Here is a 22,576-nt window from a genome sequence, read left to right as displayed (position 1 = left end):
GAAATTTGTGTTAACATGAAAAGCTCCGAAGAACTTTATATACACGTCGCATTTACAAATCTCTCATGCTCTAGTGATCACGTAACCGGTGATTTTCCTCCAATCAGAGACGGCCAACATGCAAGACACAAATACGTCACGTGCGTACCCACGTCAATAGGTTTGAAGATTTCAAGCTTAGTAGTCGTATATTTGCAGTTTGATCATTACACCGGTTTGTCTTTAATTTTGTTAGTACGTTGGTACAATACTTTCAAGATGAAGCACTTATTTATTGCGTTGTCGGCCTTATGTGTTGCTATCGTTAGCGCTGCTGATGATGTCCTCGTTTTAACCGACAGCAACTTCGATGCTGAAATTGTCAAACATTCAATTATTCTTATGGAATTCTACGCCCCGTGGTAAGTGTCTTTATTCTCTATATCTTGGTTTTAGTTAACCACAGACACGTTAGAATCCCATGTATCTGAATTGATTTTTTACTGACAAAGTTACGTTCGTGTTTTGGCCCAAACAACTAAGAAAGTCCGTTTTTATTTGTCCAATTATTATAGCGTGTTAGAATTATAGACCAACAATCAAGTGTCTTTTTTTAATGTGTGTGCTTCATGTATAGTTCTTGTTTCATTGAATAACCATTGGCAGACAGTCTGTGGCCATCGCCCCACAATGATTTTTTTTTTAAAACAAATAGTGGTTTAATTTGGTTTATTCTCTACAAGATTGAGAACAACCTTTTATTTATCTATCAACTGTTCAAATACAGGTGTGGCCACTGTAAAAAACTTGCACCCGAATATGACATTGCTGCCACCAAGTTGAAGAGAAATGATCCACCAATCAGAATTGGAAAGGTAACTTCATATTAAATAACATATTCTAGTTGTTTACCATACACCCCTATACTGAAGGTTAATTGTATAGAGAATAAAGCGGTTTGCCAAAAATTGAAAATCACTGGTTACCCAACTCTAAAGATATTTCGTTTCGGCAAAAGTTATCCATATAAGGGCACCCGAAAGTCAGGTGACATAATGGTGTTATCGTGTGAAAGTGCATGTGGGTGGTCTATTAGGTTGACTGCGCCGCCAACACACAACTATGCAAACAACACGGGATAAATGGTTTCCCATCTATGTATCTATATCGGTTTGGCAAAAAAGATGCGAGATATACAGGAAGCAGAAAGACAGGTTGTTATTCAAAGTTCAAACATCACAATGTATTGGTGCGCAGGGTGAAGGGAACAATGCTTTCTCATTGATTGATTGCACTTCCATACATTCATACATAGAGTAGATACAACCATTATTCATTAAGGTGTATTTTGCCCCTTCCAACACACAATATGTATATTACTTGGTGCCATAGTAGTTGTAGATGGTTATTTGGTTTTTGGTGTTAGGTTGATTGTACTGAGAACACGGCAACTTGCTCTAAGTTCGGAGTGAGCGGTTATCCAACATTGAAATTATTTGCCGATGGCAAGCTGTCCAAAGATTACGATGGCCCACGTCAAGCAGGTATTGTTTTACTAGATATTTTGGTTGTGGAAATTCATGCATGTTGAAATCATGTTAGTTGTCTTATGATGAAAACTTTATTGCATTTATAAAGTTTTTTTTTTATTAGATGGGATTGTAAAGTACATGCAGAAAGCTGCTTCACCAGCTGCAGTTCTCATTGAAACAGCAGCAGCACACGACAAACTCCTGCAGAAATCTAGTTCTGTAGTAGTTGTTGGTATGTAAATGCTGTTACATTTTTAGAGATTTTGGCTTCCTTGAAAATCTAACGGAAAATAAATCTACCTAAGTTGTACTGAAAAATGATGTACATTTGTGTATTGAAATTTGCACATTAAAATATCTTAAACTCGTTAAACTAAGTTTGTATAAATGGAATTTCTTAAAATTAAAGTTATTTTATAGATAAATCTAGGTAAACTGCTTTTAAAGCTCTTTCAAATGCCTGTAACATGTCTGCCTATCAAAATATACACATTATATCTTCCCTATACTAATTCTGTATAATTTAATTTCCTAATATCCAGGTTACTTCACTGATAAGGCTAAGGCAACTGCTTTTGAAAATGTTGCGAAAACCCTTCGTGACGATTACAAGTTTGCATACACCACCAGTGATGACGTAATGGACGCTGCTGGTGAGAAAGACACCGTTAAGATGTACCGACCACAAGCCATGGCCAACAAGTTTGAAGAATCAACCATGGTTATAGCAGGAGAACCAACCGTTGATGGTTACAGAACTTTCCTCAACGAAAATGCGTAAGTATTTCATGTTTAAGGGTGCCGTCTAAAAAATGGGAAGATGGCAAACAATATACAATTTTTTTTTAGTACTCTTTGTAAATCTAGGCATAATGGTAAAATAACCATTATCCAAACTAGATAAATGGATATATATATAGTCTTAAAGTTAGGTATATATATTTGTATTTGGTTGTTTAGTTTTAAAACCAAAAGACCCTAAATCTCCTGTCTGCGCCAATTTTAACACTTCACATTCTATTTAATTATCTTTTGCACTCATTGTATTCAAATAATGAATTGGGGATTCAAATAATGAAAACTCTGCGCTTAGCTTTTATTCTGTTTACATAAAAACTCCCTATTTGATTCAGTCTTGGTCGTTGTGGACTTCTTACCACCGACAATTATGGCAAGTTCAAGAAACCACTTGTTATTCTCGCCGGTTCAGATGTTGATTATGTGAAGAATATTAAAGGATCGAACTACTGGAGAAACCGGTCAGTGTTTATTCTCTGGTTGTATTTAGGAATGTAAGAAGTGTAAACATGGATTGGTTGACGTTTAATTTAAAATCTTTTATTCCAAACAGTAATTTAAGTTAGCTGTTAAGAGTGCAACAACTAATATTAATGCGCAATCATTGACAATATGGTGACAGAGTAACAGTTTGGCATTTTAAATTTAGTACAATCTGCTAACTGATAATACTCAAGTTAGTAGTCCTAACGGTATGCAATATAACTTGAAACATTCTTTAAAAACCAAGAAATCCTAAATTATCCCATTTTCCTATCAATTCGGAGATGCTTTTTGCTTTTCTTGAAAACCTGTATTTTTTGACATTTTTTGTGCTAACAAATTCTGTCTTTGTAGTGCGTACACTTTTAACAAAGACAAACCGTTTTAAATCTTTAACTAACAATTGTTTTCAAAACAGTGTGGTAAAGTTTGGAAAAGAATTCAAGGAACAACTCACTTTTGGCATTGCTAACAAAGATGGCATTGTTGGTTTGTTGCCAGAAAGTGGTTTGCCTGAAGATGTTTCACCAGTTGTCGTGATTGTTGATGCACAAGATAGAAAATATGTGATGCCCAATGCTTTCAGGTAAATTAGAATTATTATAACATGCTGCTAGCTGTTAGGAACATTTCAACATTAAGAGGTTGAAATGGAATACTTACGTATGTGTACCGGGTGTAGTATTTGCCTAAAATCTTAGAATATAGCAAATAATTTAACAAATGTTGAGCACTTCTTTTAGTTCCTAGTTCAAGATAGTTCAAAATCCTAGCACAAAACTTGCCAACTAAAACTTTTTATTTCAACAGCAAGGACAACTTTGTTGCCTTCCTTACTTCTTACACTAACGGTGAATTGAGTCCATTCATCAAATCTGAGGAACCACCAGCAGATAATGATGGCCCCGTCACCGTGGTAACTGGGAAAACATTCGATGAAATAGTGATGGACGAGAGCAAAGATGTCTTGATTGAGTTTTATGCTCCATGGTGCGGACACTGCAAGTCTCTGGAACCAAAATGGAATGAACTTGGTGAAAAGGTAAATATATAGCTAACATACACCACATTTTGAAATTAAAATTAAAATCTGGATGTAAATTGTAATAAGATTGCTAAAATGAAAGGTGCATGGAAAATAAAACTTTAAGGGGTTTTGGTAGGTATTCTATATTCTAATATATGAATGCATTTAAATAAATAAAAATGTATTGTATTCTATATGGGTAATATCCTAAAGTGAAGCATGTCAGATGTTAAGCTGAAGTTTGCCTACTTTAAGGGGTTTTGGTAGGTATTCTATATTCTAATATATGAATGCATTTAAATAAATAAAAATGTATTGTATTTTATATGGGTAAGAATAAGATCCTAAAGTGAAGCATGTCAGATGACTTAAGCTAACGTTTGCCTATTACCCTAACTAACAGGAGTTCTTACTAATCACCATATATGTCCACAGATGAAGGACAACAATGACATTGTGATTGCTAAGATTGACGCAACAGCCAATGATTCTCCATCTCAGTTCCAAGTATCCGGATTTCCAACCATATACTTTGCTCCCAAGGGAAATAAGCAGAATCCAGTCAAATATCAAGTAAGTTGATATATATATGAATAAAATGGATGCCATGTCTTTTGTGCACTTAAACAATTCTTGAATAAAAAGTTATTCGGGGTTAGGGGTGGCAGAATTTAAACACGGTTTACTGAATATAACAAACTTTTAATAAGGTAATTTAGGTAAACCTTCTGACACAAAGATTTTAGTCGAGTTTTACCCGTTTCTTTGTTTCGGGGCATTTTGGAAGCATCTTAGTGCAATTTAATATTACACTGTTTGGTGTTATAAGATACTAATTTCTTTGTTTCCAGGGTGGTCGAGAGGTTGCAGACTTCAGCAAGTACTTGAAGGAAAATGCATCCAAGGGAAAATCTGAATTGTAATCTTCATAGCTGGTTGTAAATATTTGCAGTAATATGAAGCACTTCCGATGTACACAGCAAACTTGTATGAGGAATTAGCCGTAGAATGCTCTGATATTGTTTATAAGATGCGTTGTTCAGCCTACACACGTTTATCATGCAAAAAAAATCAAAGTTTCAGAAAAAATTTCTTGTGTTCCAATTCTCGCAATAAATCCGGAAATTGTTTAAACTTTGAGTTTCTGTAAGGTTTTTAGCTGTATTATACTTTTTTGCAAAGCACATTTAATATGGGTTTGAAGGACGTTCGGTTTTGAATTTTTATACTTTTTGTTTGGCGTAGTTTAGCTCCACATGCTTAGTAGTTAAACTAGAGCTGTAGTGTGGTAAACTTCCGCAAGCTCCAGGTAAAAAATAATTTCGTCAATCCTAACGGGTTGTCAATGTTTACCACGTCAGTGAAACTGTATTCCGCATTTTTAGTGCTGATTCAATGTGTCTCACGAGGCTACGAGCGCTTGATTCTGCTTTCTAGCAACTAAACAAGAATTGCGAATGCCGTCCCTAGTTCTTCTGCAATTATTGATTGATCCTAACAACTACTTCTACTTTTTAGTAATGTTTATGAACATAGTTTTATACGCGTGTAGTGATCACACGCATTTAAGTAAAAGTGTTTCATATGATCAGTGAGATTGTAAGTAGGTCTTACAGTCGATCGGCTGTTAAAGCAGGGCGCTTGGACCACCTTATGTTACACGAGTAGAATATATACGACTGAGTTACCCACATTTAAAGTATATCCTGATCGTGTTATGTTATATGGGAGTTGTGAGGTGCGGTTCTGTAACTGTTAGAACGTAACTGTTTACCATCCTTCAATTTTTAAGAGAAATCAACAGTAAGATTTACAACGTTTAAGTATTATATCTTCCTATGTCGAACTGCCTTCAGTAAACCATATTAATAAACGTTTTCTTTCTTATGCTAACATTTTTAAACAGCACGTAATATTCAGGTGATAGTTTTCTTTTGTTTAATCAACATTAACTTTGGTTTAATTAACCCAACGTGGTTTAATCTGTCAAATAGTATTTCCAACCACGTTATTTTTTGCCTAAAATGGCTTCCGTTTCCCGCCAAAGATTATTATAATTTAAGATTTCTATTTACGCACGAATTCAAATGTTTAAAGGCCCACTGACGTCATTATAGGAAGCAGGCTGAGTTTTGTCGAGTTTTGTGTTCAGTTGCGTTTAAGATAATAAGTCGCAACTGTTTAATTTACGAGAAATAAATGTTTACTTTTGTTGTTTTATTGCATTTTTTGCACTAGTAAAGAATCTTCCGGTACATTACAGAATAGGCTGGTGGAAAGTGTTGATGGTTAGGTGGTTATAGGGGGTAGGGGCTAGTAGTTAGTGGTTATAGGGGTTAGTGGTTAGCAAATAAGGTAGGGGAAAGACTCTTCACTAGCACCGCATTTTTTATTGCAGTAATAAGGTAATCATATCTGTTACCGGTGTCAGTAAGTGAACGGTAGTTACGCTACGAATCGGCTTGCGTACTTTTTGTTTTAAAATTCGACCCATTTTTGTGTTTTAAATTTCAGTGGTTTAAAAGTATTAGCAATGTCTGAGAATACAAGTATTACATGCAATATTTGTGTTGAAAGTATAAGTGGTAGCAAAAATGTGGTAAAACGAGAAACGATCAAAAATGGAAACCTCACGTTATGGAGAAATGAACAAAAAGAAATTGTGTTGCTCCTTACACGTTCAAAGAAAGAAACGAAGTTTGTGCTGTATGATATTCAAATTCACTGCAAGTTTATGAAGGAAGGAAAAGGATCCATTACTCTTACAAATCATAATGTTAGTTTCCTTTTATCAAATTGTCCACCAAAAAACTTGCGACAATTCTTTAAAGTTTTGTCCGTAAAGATGACTCGTTTTAAGCAGCAACACAACAAGATCACTGACAGGAAGAAGTTGCTTATGACATCACAAATAAATGAGATAAGTCCATTAAATGAGGGAGATATTGCCTCAGTGAACAAAATGCGACAAACCATTGCTACATCTAAACTTGCAGATGGAATAAACCGTAAGAGGAAACTAGAATTAACAACGAACAATCAGACCATGAAAAATGCAGGACCACCTCCTAAAAAGACAATGTTGACTTTAAAGACAGAAAATCTTAACAGTGATCAGAAAAAGGTTATAAACCTTGTCAAGCAAGGTAGAAATCTTTTCTTTACAGGAAGTGCTGGAACTGGAAAATCATTTCTACTTCGCCACATTGTAGGTATATTACCACCAGGACAAACAGCAGTCACAGCAAGCACTGGTGTTGCAGCATGTCACATAGGTGGGGTGACCCTTCACTCATTTGCTGGTATAGGGAGTGGTAGTGCTTCTATTGAAAACTGCATTCAATTAGCAAAAAGCAGACCTGCTGTTGTAAAGCAGTGGAAAGCATGTCGACATTTGATTATTGATGAAATATCAATGATCAGTGGTGACTTCTTCGATAAAATTGAAGCAGTTGCGAGAGCTGTCCGAGGATCAATGGACCCATTTGGTGGAATTCAATTGATTTTATGTGGAGACTTTTTTCAACTACCTCCAGTGTCAAAAGGAAAGGAAACGGTCAAACTTTGTTTTCAAAGTAAATCTTGGCAACCTTGTGTGGATGTTTGTTGGGAGTTAAAACATGTATATCGGCAGACAGACACAAAGTTTATTCAAATGCTTCAGGATATTCGAATTGGAAGATGTACTGCAAAAATTGAAGAGGTATTGAAAGCAACAAAACTGAACAAAACAGAAAACAATGGAATTTTAGCGACACAACTTTGTACACATAAGGAAAATGTGCAGTTATGTAATAAAAATCAACTGGAAAAACTGCCAAGTGACCCAATTGTGTACGAAGCCCAAGATAGTACAACTGCTTTCACAGATATTATAGATAAGATGCTGCCTGATACTAAGATAATAACACTAAAGAAAGGAGCTCAAGTTATGCTGAATAAAAACTTAAACGTTGGTAAAGGGATGGTTAACGGTGCGAGGGGAATTGTAACAGGATTTACAAAATCAGAACAACCATTGCCAATTGTTCGATTTCTAAATGGTGATGAACATACTATTAAGTTAGAATGCTGGACTGTAAAAGTTGTGTGTGATCTAATTGTAGTTCGTAAGCAAATTCCTTTAAAGCTTGCTTGGGCAATTTCAATCCACAAAAGTCAAGGAATGTCATTAGATTGTGTTGAGATGTCATTATCTCGTGTGTTTGAATGTGGCCAAGCTTATGTTGCACTATCAAGAGCCAGAAACCTGGAAGGGCTGCGGGTTTTAGATTTTCAAGCTTCCTGTGTGAGATCCAATGTTCATGTTCTCAGGTTTTATCGCAGAATTCGACAGGAACAGCATGCTATATACTATAATGTCACAACCGGTATCGCAGAGTAATGTTAACTGTGCTAAATTCTATCAGCTTTTAGATCAATCTGTATGGCCTGCCCAGTAGGTTTATTTTAATGTTGTGAAATTGAAATGTGCTGTCCAATATTTTAATGATCATTGCATTGGAATCATGTAATTTTATTGACAGTTCTATCTTGTTATGTGTACTATTTGTAGCAATGATATAATATAAGCATTTTCAGGAACATGATGAATGCACTGTATGCAATAACAAAATAATGTTACACAGATCACAAAATGCAAATAAAGTGTTGTAAGTTTTCATAGTCTCAAAATACTATCTGTACCAGGATAATTGGGTAAATTGAGCTGATACTTTTCAGCAAGTGCTTTGGGTACAAATCTGCCCCCAATATAATGAAAAGTTCCTTTGAATTGTTTCGCACAAAGTTTTGGGGCTGTTAGGGATATCAAACAGTCAGGTTTTAGGGAATTTTCTTTCACATCACCTTCCACGTCCCAACCTGATGGAATATCAACACTACAGATCGGATGGTTATCCAGAGTCACAAGTGTTGCAATGATGTCATCGAAAGGTGCTCGTATTCCTGATTTGCTGTTAAAGCTAAAGCCAAATATAGCATCCACAACACATCTGTAATTTAATGTGATATCTTTGGCAGATGGCATTTCAGTGAGAAAATGCAATCCCATTTTCTCGCATTGAGTTGTCAAGGCTTCAAATAAAGGTTTCTTGGGTCGTTTGGGATAGAGAATGTGTGGCTCGTATCCAAATAAAGATAAATGGCGAGCACAAACCAAGCCGTCACCGCCGTTGTTACCTGGTCCACAAATAATTAACACTTTTCCACTTCCTGATGATAGAGGATATGCATTAGCTACGACGTGAGCACAACTTAAACCAGCGATTTCCATAAGCTGATCCACACTGAATTTGTATTCATTAAATAGTTCCTGGTCAATGTTTATCGCCTCTTGCTGGTTTAGAAACTTTAGTTTGGGAAATTTAGTAGACATAGTGCTATAGCAGTGTTGCGAAAAATCAGTACTCTTGCAAACGGTTTGGTTTTGTAAAGCAAGGCCTAAGTTTGAAGTGGTTGTAGCACGGATTAGCAATGTGTTGATGAGAGAACGATACACACAATAACGATTGCAAATATTCATCGACGTTTTAACGATATTGTCCCGAAATGCAATAGAAGTTTGCACACGCAGGTACGCCACAACAAAGTAAATATATATATATGTTCTTTGCGTCACAACCGTGTTCAATCCGATATTTCCGTCTTGTAGAAAATGTAAACACAACAAAATGGAAAATCACAACAGCGTATCGTTTTACCCTTTCATGCATGACGATATTTAAAACAACCGATTTCGGGGAGCTGATAAACCTCTTACTGTATTTTTTAGATTAAACCCCAAAATAAACAAAGCCAAGTAAACGTTCACACATCAGGAACCTGTTATTAGCAGTGCCAAGTACAAAGGCGCAGCAAAGAGATTAAAACCAATATCCTTGGGCGTAGAATACCAACCTCTTCGCCTATTAAAAAAAATATTAAGCAGGGCTGGGCAAGTTCCGAATGCAAGACACAATCACTGTTTCCAGACGCTAACCGCTTGGTCCCTGATCTACACACATTGTCGCCTATGCTGTCTGCTATAGTGTATACTATAGTGTATAAAAACAACGATTAACTGTCATATTCATTTGTATTTCAAAAGTATTTAGTTAACACGGTAAATTAAAAATGTATTGCATTATTTGTTTTTATAATGTTTCTGTTTAAAATGACCGAACCAAAGATTAAAATAACTGTAGTAGGCAAACTCTCTTCCATACTGAGAATTAAATATTCTTTGATAAGACAAAAAAGGAGATACACTGTTTTCCGGAAAAGAAACAAAACTTTGTTTGTCGCCTAACGAATAAAGACAAGTTCTTTGTTATAAAATTGTATTAATTTATTCAGTATTATTAACTTTGAAGTGTCATCGTAGTTTATATCTGCTTATGGTGCTGTAATTGGTGATTATTACATGAATTCTTAAGAAGAATGTCGAAACCGAAATTTCGTACGGCAGCGGACACATGTGCAGATTGCAGTGCTCCTGGTGAGTTAAATTAAAGATTTCATGATTCTAGATAATCTTTTTATATGTTAGTATATGTATTTATTGTATTTTTTTTTAATTCATTTTTTGAAAGTGTTTTTTTGTTGTACATTTCAAAAACGCTTCAAAGAAACACATAATAATGTTTTAAAATAAAACATACGTGTAACTCAGGTTTTCAAACAAACTTTATTTACAGATCCAGTTTGGGCCTCAGTTAATCGTGGGGTTTACATGTGTAATGATTGTGCTGGTATCCATAGAAACCTTGGGAGACATGTTTCACAGGTTCATAGAATTTCCTTTGATTTCCCCCATTGCTACAGTGCATTACTAAATGATAAAAATCCATTATATACCTTTGATTTTTCCATTACTGTGGCATACAGCATAACTACTAATTATAATTGTATAAAATAAGTCCTTAAAATATTCAATTTAGCTCTTATGTAGTAATTTATATGTAGTATTTCTTTTATTTTTTTTTTCCATAACCACATTAAGGACTGGTATTATTATCTACCAACCAAACTGTTTGTTTCCTAATTTAGATTTTTCTTTTTAGTCACTCGAATAAAACAATTTATACCGCCCAACTTCTGTAATAAGTCATGCACAGAATTTAACCGGGGACTAAACATGAATATACAGCTACTAAATTAGTCAGCATAGCGATAATAACCCACTAACTATAGTCAAGAATACCACTCCAACAAAACTAAATAAAATATATTAATAGTCATAAACAACAATTCATAACAGTATAGAAGCATAAAATGGAGTAGATTATTCAAGTATTTGCAAGAAAGTGTTGTTCCTAATTATGATGTTTGTGATTGCATAATGCATTAGGGTTGTCCAGGATAAAGCTTGCTTTATCATATATTCATATATACATATATATAATCTAAAATTATAATCTTGCAAAACTGAATGTAGACTTAATTAACATAATTAAATGCGGTTTGTCTGTGATTGATTTGGCAGTTTTATATCCTTATAATTTAGACTGTTTGACAGACAATAATGTCAATGATGCAAGAGAATATTTGACAAAATATGTGGCCGTCCAGAGTTTGTTTGATAATCAACATGCTTTTTGTCTTTGTTTACTTTTGCAGCTCCCATTGTAAAAAGTCTCTGTACCCAACAAAATAATGGTTGGATAAACATAGTGCTTGGACTGTAATATTAAACTTCTCCCACAGGTTAAGCATCTGCACAGAAGTACTTGGCATCCAAACCAACAAAATATGGTTCACCAACTAGCAATGGTTGGTTCTAATTCAATATGGGAACATTCATTGCTTGACCCAGCACAAATGAGAAGTGGAAAGAGAAAACCAAATCCATCTGACTCAGTCCAGTGAGTAGCCTATTATATGTTAAAACTGTGGTTTGGTTAACTGCGATTACAAAGATTTAAAAAGTTTTTTTTATACCATTTTAATTAAATTAGTTTCTTTACTACCATTACAAAAAAATTTATGTGTAAAGTAGTTTAAAAAAATTGCTATTATGTATAAACATTACGATGTGTCACAAAACAAATTGAAAACCTGACGTAATATAAAAGTTTAGTAACACCTTGTCACCTTTTGATCAGGCCAACTGCTTAAAATACTCCCCTTTATCTCAGTCCTACAAAGAATGAATTCATTCGTGCCAAATACGAGCAACTGGCGTATGTCCATCGTCCACCACGTAGGGATGATGATGACCTAGGAAAACAGCTGCATTCAAGTGTAAGGACGGCCAATCTTGACACAAGTCTCCGTCTGTTATCCCTAGGAGCTCAAGCCAATTATTTCCACATGGTATGTTTATTGTTTCTTATATGTGATGTATTTACTGAAACAAAGCTATTTTATTTTGCCCTTGTAAACAAAAAACATGCACTTTTGCTCCCTCCATATACAGGTTTGTTTCATGGTTTAATAATATATTACATTTAAGTATTATATGTTTGCATTATGCATGTACAGTGATATAATTCCAGTGAAATAATATATTTACTTGAAGAAAAGAAGTGTCATGCAGCGCAGTAGTTATGCATTATTCATCAAGCTGTTACTGTATACAGCAGGTTTCATAAATAATATGCACATCATGTTCTATATGTTGCATATTATAAAATATTTCTTACACTTTTGTATAGTGTAGTTGTATATTACTTAGTCAGCTATATTTCACATAAAATATAATCCTATATATAGATGTAATGTAATGTCATATTAGTCGTTCTCAAGATCTTATATTGCATGATCAGCATTTAAAAGTAAACTTAACCATAAGCGCCTAAAATATGTATGCAGAGCATACATGCCCTGAAGTAGGCTATGAAACCCTATGAGAATAATCTAGGTGCTACACATAGTAATAGGTTAATGGCTCATAACACACCAAACTAAGGTAATAACACATAACTTAAGGGGCTCCCTGGTTTTCTAAAAGATAGGTCGCATAAACTCAATGTATCTTTACAATATAGGATCGTGGCAACACCCCATTACATGTGGCTGCAAAAGCTGGCCAATCTTTACAGTGTGAGTTGCTGGTTACATATGGGGCCGACCCAGCAGCCCTTGATTCCAATCGTTTACCACCTGAAGATCTTGCAAGGAATGAAGGACATACTGAACTTGCAGACAGACTTGTTGAGCTTCAATATGAATTATCTGACCGACTATCCTACTTTGTTTGGGGATTAAAACCAGGTATGTGATGTCATAATAGTCTGTATTGAGATTTTAATAGGTAATTTCTGCTATAAAATTGTAAAGGAATTTTAAAGAGGTTACATGTAAATTTTTTATTGTTAATGAATTATTATTCCCACTTTGCAATTTGAACTGTACAAATAACGCTCTGTGTTTGTATAAACTATAAAGAGAGAGCTATAACAGTCCTTGTGTTTGGTGTCCACTTATTCACAAGTTCATTCATCACTGTTGTCTGTTTTGTCGTGTAACAATACATTGTATGACATCATCACCAATAAAATGAGTCATAATTACAGATCATAAAACCCGTAATCATTACGCCATGCCCAAAGTAAGAGACAATGGGGTTGGTTTGGATGGGAGAAAACGCCTACAAGCTGTAAGTTGATAAATTCAAACTTTATTTGGAGTAGAGACTGTAGAGTTGTTTTATATTTATTATAGCATTAACATGTGTAAGAAGTGTAGTGTGAGGACATTTGTTTTCAAGATTTTTTTTTTATGATTTTTGGCAAATAGGTGTCACTACATAATATAGGTCAATAGATATTAAAATATCAAATTAAAAAATCAAATTTTCTGCACCCTTTTATAAGTCTTATTCAAAGGCAAACACTATATAAGCCAAGTCAGCAATTGTATATTTTATTACATGCTATTCGCACTTGAATGGTGACACTGTGTATGGTTTTCACATAAATGCATACATCATACTACAGTGTGAATTATTTGCAACTTAGTGACTTACCATTGGAAAACATATAATAAAAAATGAGATTGCAACTACCTGATGAATTACTGCTATGGTTGTCATTTTTTAATAGTTGCAAAAATTGGTAAAAAGCAATACCATTTTCATTTCAAATCAATTATTGATTGCAAAATAACAAATAAGTTTTGCTTTTCTAAAATGTATATTCTCCCATATTTAGGAATCTTTATGTTTACCTAGAGAGAGATGAAAGAGAAACTGTGTTGATGCTATTGTATATTAATGCCCAGACATTTCAATTTTTTTTTTATTACATATAGAACAAAAATCAGATGAACACCAACTTTTTTATTATCAAAACAAAAAAAGACATTAACTTAAACAAGGGACGTAATTAAGATATGCAGAAAAGTATATTGAATATAGAAAACAACAGCACTAGGTTAGCAAAAAAGCTCTATAAGCCAAGGCCACTAATATCCCCAACAAGTAAAACATACACAAAACAACAATAATACCATAATCATGTTGCAAATAACAGCAAGAACAAATTCTCAACAACAAAAAAGATCTTTAAGACCACTACTAACATGCCCAACAAATAAACTGAAAACAATAACAACATCCTCATCTCCACTCTGTAGCTAAGCAACCAGATATTTGAAGAACTTGCAATGGATGTTTATGATGAAGTGGACCGCCGTGAAACTGAGTTGATCTGGCAACAACATAAACAATCTGGTGGTAAAGTAGCTCCTACTGCAGACCATGTAGCTGTACCTTTCCTTACTGTTAACCCAGAATACTCAACTACCAGGTAACTGGGTTCTAGTGGCATAAAGTTTCAATTTGACAATCTTGGAAAATATACTCTGTGTATTTTTTTATTTAAATTTCAAAATTTGACAAACTTGGTTTTGAAAGAAGTTATTGAAATCTTTTGGTCAAATTTAAATAAAATATATGTATATAGATCTAATTGCTTAATACCCAACACTGAATCAATATAACTTAACCTCAAATGTACAATAATTTATTAAATAAAGAAAGCCTAAAAAATATATTAAAAATTAATTACCTAGGAAATTTTAATAAAGTTTTTAACTTTCTATTATACCTGTCAGCAACATTTCATTTGTTAATTAGGTTTTGACTTTTAGTTCTCTGTCATGTTCAATATTTTACCCCAATATTCACTTAATGTTTATTTTAATCAACACCATATATGTTGGCACTTGGGAGAACAAATATAGACTTTGAAGATTGTTTCATCTTTTTAGTTCCTGTCTGGTGGTTATGTATTCATATCCTGTATAGCCAGCCAAATATAAACTTATATAGTTCATATATATGACAACCTACACGCACATATGCTGATAGATAGGTCCTCCTTTAGGGATTCTATTCTATACAGTTAACAGTCCAAAAGATGATTGGATATATAAACGTTTTCCAAACTTTCTTACAGTTCTAGTAATTTTCAAGTAGTATAAATGTATATGATTTATATTAAACTAATTTTTGAATCACAGAAAATATTTTGTGTAATATTTTGAGCTTTATAAGCATGAGTTTTATATCATAACTGTCAAGTGCTGTAAAACATAATAAATAATGCAATTGACTTACTGTAAGAGCATATATTATTGTGTAAGACAATATTGGTAAAACTAACGAAACAAATATATTTATAACGAATACATTTATATTCTTTTTTCAATCTTGTTTTGAAATACTAAAAAAAAACAGAAAAAGTGAATTAAACTAAATGAATAGTTGAAACCTTTCTACGAACTTCCAGGAATCAAGGTCGACAAAAGCTTGCGAGGTTTACTCAGCAAGAATTCTTCGTTCTCATTACTGACATCTTGTGTGACATTATTCGAAGACAATCCTTATATGGTAATCTATTTATTTTTAACTATTTTAAAGAACATGGTAGTGTTAACATAAGTTTGTGCTGTCTGTGTTTCTTGTGAACCAATAAAATAGTTACACGGTAATATATAATTTAGTGTAGTAAGCTGGAGTAAGCTGGTTCTTGTTTTGGTTCTCTTTTCACGTCCCATTTGGTAGTAAACAAAGTTTACAGAATTATATAATCATATCCTTACAACTCAAAAAGAGAGTTGTTAATTGCTAAAAACACATTTCTGAAATATAGGTAATTATGTTTCAACAGTATCCATCTTACCCCACATTACTGTATAAGTTATAGCAAAGTTAGTTGGACCATAGTTTGCAAAATCGAAAAACATCTGCCACAAACAGTGCAGCAGATGTCATTTAACATGTATCTGAAGCACTTATATGTTAGCTGGCTTAGTTAATTTGCTCTTGCCACATAACAATATCACCTTGTCTACATTATACATATGTTTTAGTTTAGTATTGTATATACTATTGTGATATAGATGATAAGCACTAAGCAGTGATTTTTGGTCAGTTTCAATACAACTATAATATCAGTATCACATATATATATTATATATATATATATGACACAATTGTCTTTAGTTTTAATCAATTGTTTCGGTTTAACAAAAATACTTTATTTACCACACATTGACACACACCTTTGTCTAAAAAGTTTAAAACTCAAAATAATTGTTTAAAACAAATTGTTATTATAAAATTGTTTGTATTACAATTCCTCTCAGATGGAAGCAACAATAATTTGTTACAACGATCCTTAAGCAGCGAAGACCCGATATATGATCTTCCTCCTGATGGTAACTTGGATTATCAATCTATTGAAAACTCAGCAGGTTGGTGACAATTTGCCAAGTTATTTTTGACAAATCTAGAATGCTACACACTGTATTAGGCGCCAAACCTGGGATGGCATGGTGGGCAGGCCTCCCCTGTATTTTAAGTAAATACTACAATTACGACTGAGTCAGATTTGTTTCAGTAAATTGTGTGTATAACTATAACTGCGTACCCTGAGTTTTGAAGTTGCACATATGTGTATTTAAAAGTTTGAAATCAATGTATAGTCACATTCAGCGGTTTAATAATCTTTTTAAAAATTGAGCTCTGAATATTAAACATTATTTTACACATTTTAGCTGATGTTATGTATTGCATAGAATAGGCCTAATGCAATATGTTTTTGCTTAGTAATGGCTTTAAATAATAAGCAAGCACATGGCCTTTGAACCTCTAAGTTTGTTTAAACCAAGGTTAAGAACCGCATGTCTATATTGACAATCAAGCTATTTAGTATTTGTCAAATGAATATTTTCGCTGGCTCTTTTATTAAAATAACCCAGTGCAAAGATATTATCAAATATTTTACTTAGTTATTGAAGCGTTATTGTCCATAGAACAATGATTATCTTCTGCCAATGTTTATGACATTTATTGAATATTTTATATTAAATGGTTTTACTTAAAACGAATAAAAGGAAATATAACAACACAACGCAAAGTTATATAGTATAACATTACTTTCATTTTATATTTTAAACAATTTTTCGTTACAGTTCGTGGCAACCAACAAGTGAGCATTCCACTGTCAGAGTTTCTTAAAGTAAAACAGAAACTACAAGAGAAAGAAGAGACGGTGACAAAGTTAATGGAATTAAACAGAGACCTTTCTACAAAGGTAAAGTTATTTGGTGTCTTTATATAAAATCTGCTGGTCAGCAAAATATGCAGCGTAATGATAGGCATACCATTAAGGGGGGTCGAGTGACATGTCAGATGTTACACCAACATTTGAAACAGGTGTGACATCACATTTTTTAGCACCTTCGACCCCTTAAAGCAGCTTGACCTCGCTGTTTAGGTGTCTATACAAACAAGTGTATTGCCCGAGATCTAAATTTTATGAACAAGTTAAGCATGCACTTGGTAATTATTTAAAAATTAGTAAAGAGTTTTTCTAATGGTATATGGACACTTATGTATGTTTAATGTCCACAAACTACATATGATTTATGACTGAATATCTTGGCAATGGTGTTTAACATTGTTGCTTGGAAACCCTACCCTGACTATATTCAATTGTTTTATTTGGTAGCGCATTTTATATTGGTATATTTTAGTGTAGTATAATTTGAATTGACCAAACCTTCTTAAACAAAGAACTGATCATCATTACTGCGTTTTCAATGCATTAAAATAGTTAAGTTTTAATAAAAAAAAGGGTATATATATATATATAATAAAATATATAATTATAAAAAATATTTTTTGATAATTTAAAATAAAATTATTTGGAGATAACGACCTGCCATGTTCCCTCTGATGTCCGCTACTGTATGACACGTACTTCCGTGTTAGTTTCATGAACTGTTTCAATGTTTCCTGTCAAGTTAAATCAAGTCCTGTTTCCTTGTTATCTAAGAATGCTTTTAGCGATGTTATGTTACATAATGGTGGATTTAAATATGTCAAAATATCTTATTCGGTCACTTTATATGAATCAATCAAAACCCAACTTGAATAATAACGTTGTATGCAACAAAGCAAAACTAAAACTGTGTGTGTATGCAGCATATGCCCATTATTAGTTTGATAGATTCTTCAACTAAGGTTTCTGTGACAAAATATATATATTATATAAGTAAAACACCTAATTTTGCTAAATAGGTTAAATAAAATAATACAACTGAAATTTTAGTTTGTTGTTTTAAAAACATGGTACAACATACTGTATCAAAATTATTTGTTGTATATTGATAATTTGGTACCACATTAAACTAACCAATACCCTACCTCACAGGTCACAAACCTTGCCAAGCAAAATTATGAACTGTTAAAACAAAAGCCGCAGCCAGGCCAATATACTTCCGCATTCCGTCCCACCCCCTACACAGCCCCCAACAGCAAACCCCCCTTCACCCCATCTTCCACCATTAGCCCCAGGAGTGGAAGCGCTAACAGCATCACCCGACCCACCTCATCTTACAATCACAACGATTCATGTATGTTTAACTTTTTAATTTATAAGTCTTTGCATAACTGTTTATATATGGATAATTTTCTTCTTTAATTATAACCTACCTCATTTTATACCATAATGTTTCATGTATGTATATATATCCAACCAAATGAAACTAAGCAATGTGCTACAATCACGTCTTTGCATTACTGTTTATATGAATATTTTTTTTCTTTTACCTTTAGTTATGACCCACCTCATTTTATAACACAATGTTTCGTGTATCAGTATGTATATCCATAAATAACCATATGAAACTAAACAATGTGCTACTGTTGTTGCCCCGCAACGTGAGCTTAAATGAGTTACATACATGTACAAACCAAATGTATTCATATCCATAGCCGTAACATTACGGATGCCTGGGGTGGCATGTCATGATGTCACACTAGTTTTTGAAACGGGGGTGACATGTGTAAACTGCTGATTGAGATACAAGTATTCAGTATGGGACACAATAAATGAAGTTACCTGTTTTGAAGGATGTTATTGTTACTGCATTTTATGTATATTAGATTTTTTTAATATCAACATAATGTACGGAAGCTGGTAAAAACAACAGCAGTGTATTATTAATAAAATTTAATGTTTTTCCAATTTTTTAAGTTTATTCCCATTTTAACCTTTCTTTATACCTGTACAGTTGGTAGCCAGTCATCGTTAGCATCAAGTGGAAGCCAACGTCGACAAACCATTCACGAGACACTAGGTGGCTCTCATGCTAAACCTGAACCTGAGTTCGTTACTTCAACCAAAGATAAAACTATGGTTAGTTGGTCAAATATTAAAAATTCATTTTTGTTTACCGATTTACCCAATACTGGGTGTTCAGAAATTCACTGTGCAGTGTTCTAATAATTTTTTAAATTTCTGATTGATGTGTTTAAAAACAAAATAAGAAGGGCCCAAGTCTGTATTGATGCTAACGGGGGTCACTTTCAACATCATTTATAATTGTCATTCGTATTTACCTCCTGGATTCTGTACTGAAACATGTAATTATGTATGTTAATAAATATAAAAGTGCATAGTTACTTTGTGCATTAACCATACCGGCAATGGTACCAGAATCATAAGCATTGTATCTTGTGTTTCTACCACAGGATGATTCCATGAAGAAACCTCATCGTCTTCGTGATCAAAGTCCTCACAACAGCGTTGGGAGCGATTATGATAACTCAGGTCCACCAGGGGGCAGTACTGAGCAGTCTAGGTCAAAGAGAACAAGTCCCGCTTCTATGGAAGCAACTACGGATAAAAAGTAAAAAATAATTTTAAATTTCTTTCTTAGGTCTAGAAAATTCTGAAAAATTGTAGTGAATGTTTTTTGTTTGAATCCTATGAATATATATAAAAATGGCGGGATTTTAGTTTTTAACTTTTAAATAATAATAATACCCTCTTAATGCATCAGGAATACATCAGTTGATCAAAATGTAAACATCAACGAAAACAACAATCATGCAACGGAGAAATCCGAATCCCCGTCCGCACAAGTTGAAGGGACGCCTCATAAACCCGAACATTTGCAACGTTACGATGAAGTTATTAGGAAAACTGAAACGGTGACAGATTTTCTAAGTTACAGATCCTAAAGGATTTTTGTATTGGTGTAGAATATTGCAACACTTAAGAAATTAGCAGTGGATAAATTATTACATAATGGTGATTGGGGCTAGAGTTACAGTGTCCTTTATTATAAAACGCGTGGTTTCTTATTAAACCATCTATTTGTTCCTTTACAATTTGTTAAATCCAGTATAGACTAGTTAATTTCGCTTTTTCCCAGGTAACAAGGAACATATCTAGTCTGTTACAAGCCGCACAGAAAGGCAAAAGTGAAAGCTACCCTGCGTGTGCTGAGAATATTCTCACTGTAGTTCAAGAAATTGTTGCTTTGTTCCCAGAGGTTAGTCAACTTTGTTTATAACATACATTGGGTTAATATTGTACCTAAATCCCATTAAAATTGTTTGCATTATTACTGAATTAAAATATAAGCACCCTAGATTATGCCATTTTGCTGAAATATATATCTCTTTTATTATACATTTCGTTTGGACTTGATTTTTGTTATGCATTTTATAACACTGGCTTCTAAATGTTATTGTGCGAGTCCAACTTTATAAGCACTAGATTAGGGCCAGCTTCATGAAATTTATTACAGTTATTTATATCCAAACAATGTGTTTTAACGTTTGTCTGCATAATATTACTTTCCAAAGATAAGGATTTTATTTACAGAAACAAAATTTGTTCATTTTTTAGTTATAACAATGCTTGTTAGCTAATGTATACGTCTAAAATTTATGAATTTAAGCAAAGTTTGTTCATTTTTTATGTATAACCATGCTGGTTAACTTTTATGAACTTAAGTTGCAAAAACAATATTTATTTATAGTTTATTAATAACATTACTTGTTAACTTAGGACCTGAATGATCCTGACATGAAAAATGTGATAATTAAACTGGGTGGAGGGGCCGAAAAATTACGCAATCGTTGCAAAGAAGTGGCAGAACAAGGGATCGCATTTAATGCTAAACAGGTGGGACAACAACTTTAAGAGAATGTATTGGTATTTTGAGAAAAATCAATGATTTACTGCTTATTTTAAGGTTTTCTTGAAAATTATTGTTCAAATTTTAAATTTGGTGCAATGTCGCAAAAATGGTTAGATTAGATTGCATGTCAAGTAACCAGAAACTTAAGGATTTAAGAACTGATGCCACCACTATTGTTGGTGTATGTGTAACTTAGGAGGCATGAAGTAAATAGCATAGGACATCTGTGTTAAAATAACTGAAGTTGGCCTACCATACAATGGTATTTAACAGCAGTGTATAAACTGTTGCAACCAGGCATATTTCACTTGTTTTGTAAAACTTCTGGCATTCATTTCTAGGTAACTGAGGAAATAATAAAGAATGCATATGACATTGCTAAAGCTGAGAAAGAGCTTGTTACCATGATAACCAAGCTCCAATCACTGGAAACCTCACAAGATTCTTCTTCTTGATTGGTCGATACAAAATTTGAAATTTCTCACTGTTTGGTGTTCATCGAAAAGTAGTTTCGCAATTATGACGATATAATCAGAATTCAGATGTTATTGTCTCTTTGTTTCCTGTCAATCATCTTCTTTCTGTCATGCACGAAATCTATACACTTTACACATCATAAAAAACAAACATTAATTCGGTGCTTACGCGAACCCAGTCCCATTGCAAATCTGTTTAAAATTGCATTCTTTTAATAATGAAATCATCTATTAATTACTTGGTAAACAGTGATCTTTACTTCAGTTAACAATCTATTAAAAAAATAACTTTTCTTTTATTTTTTGATTTATTTTTAATTTTTTGAATTATTTTTGAACAGTATTTGGGTTTGTATTTTGAAGAATGTATATCCAAGCATCTTATTCTGTGTAAAGAAATATCAACCATTAGTTTCATGTCATGCTGTTTCTGCAATTGGTAGAAGTATATGTTGTAGTGTAAGCTTGGTGCATATGGTAGTATCATGCTGAGTAATGCCACTTCGAAACAAACATCGCCAAACTTTTGGTGCGATTTCAATGTTGAATTGATGACCTTTTAAAAGTCCTACTGTTGTTAATTTTGTGGTTTTGTGCTTAAATATTTCCATTTTTCTGTCATACTTGTATCATGTTCGCTACATAGCGATAAATAAACACAATTCAAGCAAATTTGTCGCTCTGGTCTAAACCGAAGCCGTGGAACATCAAAGTAGAACGACCCATTGTTTAGTATTGGGCAAGTTGTCGCCAATTTCTAACCAGATTAAGACTGTGGTATAACCGAAAAACATATATTTCGAAAAAAAAACTAAGAATCAAAGTTAAAGGTTGGAAAGTTTAAAAAATATGGA

At 33.4% G+C, this 22,576-nt stretch overlaps 4 protein-coding genes across 4 annotated transcripts; 3 read left to right on the top strand and 1 right to left on the bottom strand.

The window, feature by feature from the left end:
• Positions 1 to 4,953, top strand: LOC100179353 (protein disulfide-isomerase A3). Its single transcript, XM_002126678.5, has 10 exons — positions 1 to 401; positions 767 to 854; positions 1,406 to 1,523; positions 1,633 to 1,743; positions 2,054 to 2,288; positions 2,645 to 2,770; positions 3,211 to 3,378; positions 3,603 to 3,834; positions 4,255 to 4,392; positions 4,671 to 4,953. Exons 1-10 carry the CDS (start codon positions 16 to 18, stop codon positions 4,740 to 4,742), a joined length of 1,674 nt encoding a protein of 557 aa, XP_002126714.2. The 5' UTR covers positions 1 to 15; the 3' UTR covers positions 4,743 to 4,953.
• A 1,197-nt stretch (positions 4,954 to 6,150) lies between these two features.
• LOC104266487 (ATP-dependent DNA helicase PIF1-like) lies at positions 6,151 to 8,480 on the top strand. Its single transcript, XM_009862833.3, has one exon. The coding sequence runs from the start codon at positions 6,353 to 6,355 to the stop codon at positions 8,201 to 8,203; it is 1,851 nt and encodes a 616-aa protein (XP_009861135.1). The 5' UTR covers positions 6,151 to 6,352; the 3' UTR covers positions 8,204 to 8,480.
• Positions 8,320 to 9,602, bottom strand: LOC104266489 (NAD(P)H-hydrate epimerase-like). The gene is made up of 2 exons (XM_018815217.2): positions 9,443 to 9,602; positions 8,320 to 9,406 (listed from the first exon to the last, which is right to left on the bottom strand). Exon 2 carries the CDS (start codon positions 9,341 to 9,343, stop codon positions 8,480 to 8,482), a length of 864 nt encoding a protein of 287 aa, XP_018670762.1. The 5' UTR covers positions 9,344 to 9,406; positions 9,443 to 9,602; the 3' UTR covers positions 8,320 to 8,479.
• A 571-nt stretch (positions 9,603 to 10,173) lies between these two features.
• ci-arfgap-3 (zinc finger protein Ci-ArfGAP-3) lies at positions 10,174 to 22,394 on the top strand. The gene is made up of 17 exons (NM_001128125.1): positions 10,174 to 10,297; positions 10,497 to 10,585; positions 11,506 to 11,663; positions 11,937 to 12,114; positions 12,789 to 13,014; positions 13,317 to 13,399; positions 14,377 to 14,549; positions 15,534 to 15,634; positions 16,393 to 16,500; positions 17,221 to 17,342; positions 18,465 to 18,666; positions 19,327 to 19,451; positions 19,787 to 19,944; positions 20,098 to 20,248; positions 20,473 to 20,592; positions 21,114 to 21,230; positions 21,588 to 22,394. Exons 1-17 carry the CDS (start codon positions 10,240 to 10,242, stop codon positions 21,699 to 21,701), a joined length of 2,283 nt encoding a protein of 760 aa, NP_001121597.1. The 5' UTR covers positions 10,174 to 10,239; the 3' UTR covers positions 21,702 to 22,394.
• The last annotated feature ends 182 nt before the right edge of the window (positions 22,395 to 22,576 follow it).

This window comes from Ciona intestinalis, unplaced genomic scaffold, assembly GCF_000224145.3.
Source record: "Ciona intestinalis unplaced genomic scaffold, KH HT000049.2, whole genome shotgun sequence".
Lineage (NCBI taxonomy): Eukaryota > Metazoa > Chordata > Ascidiacea > Phlebobranchia > Cionidae > Ciona > Ciona intestinalis.
The sequence above is the reverse complement of the archived record's forward strand: the minus strand, read 5'-3'. Positions and strand labels throughout refer to the sequence as shown.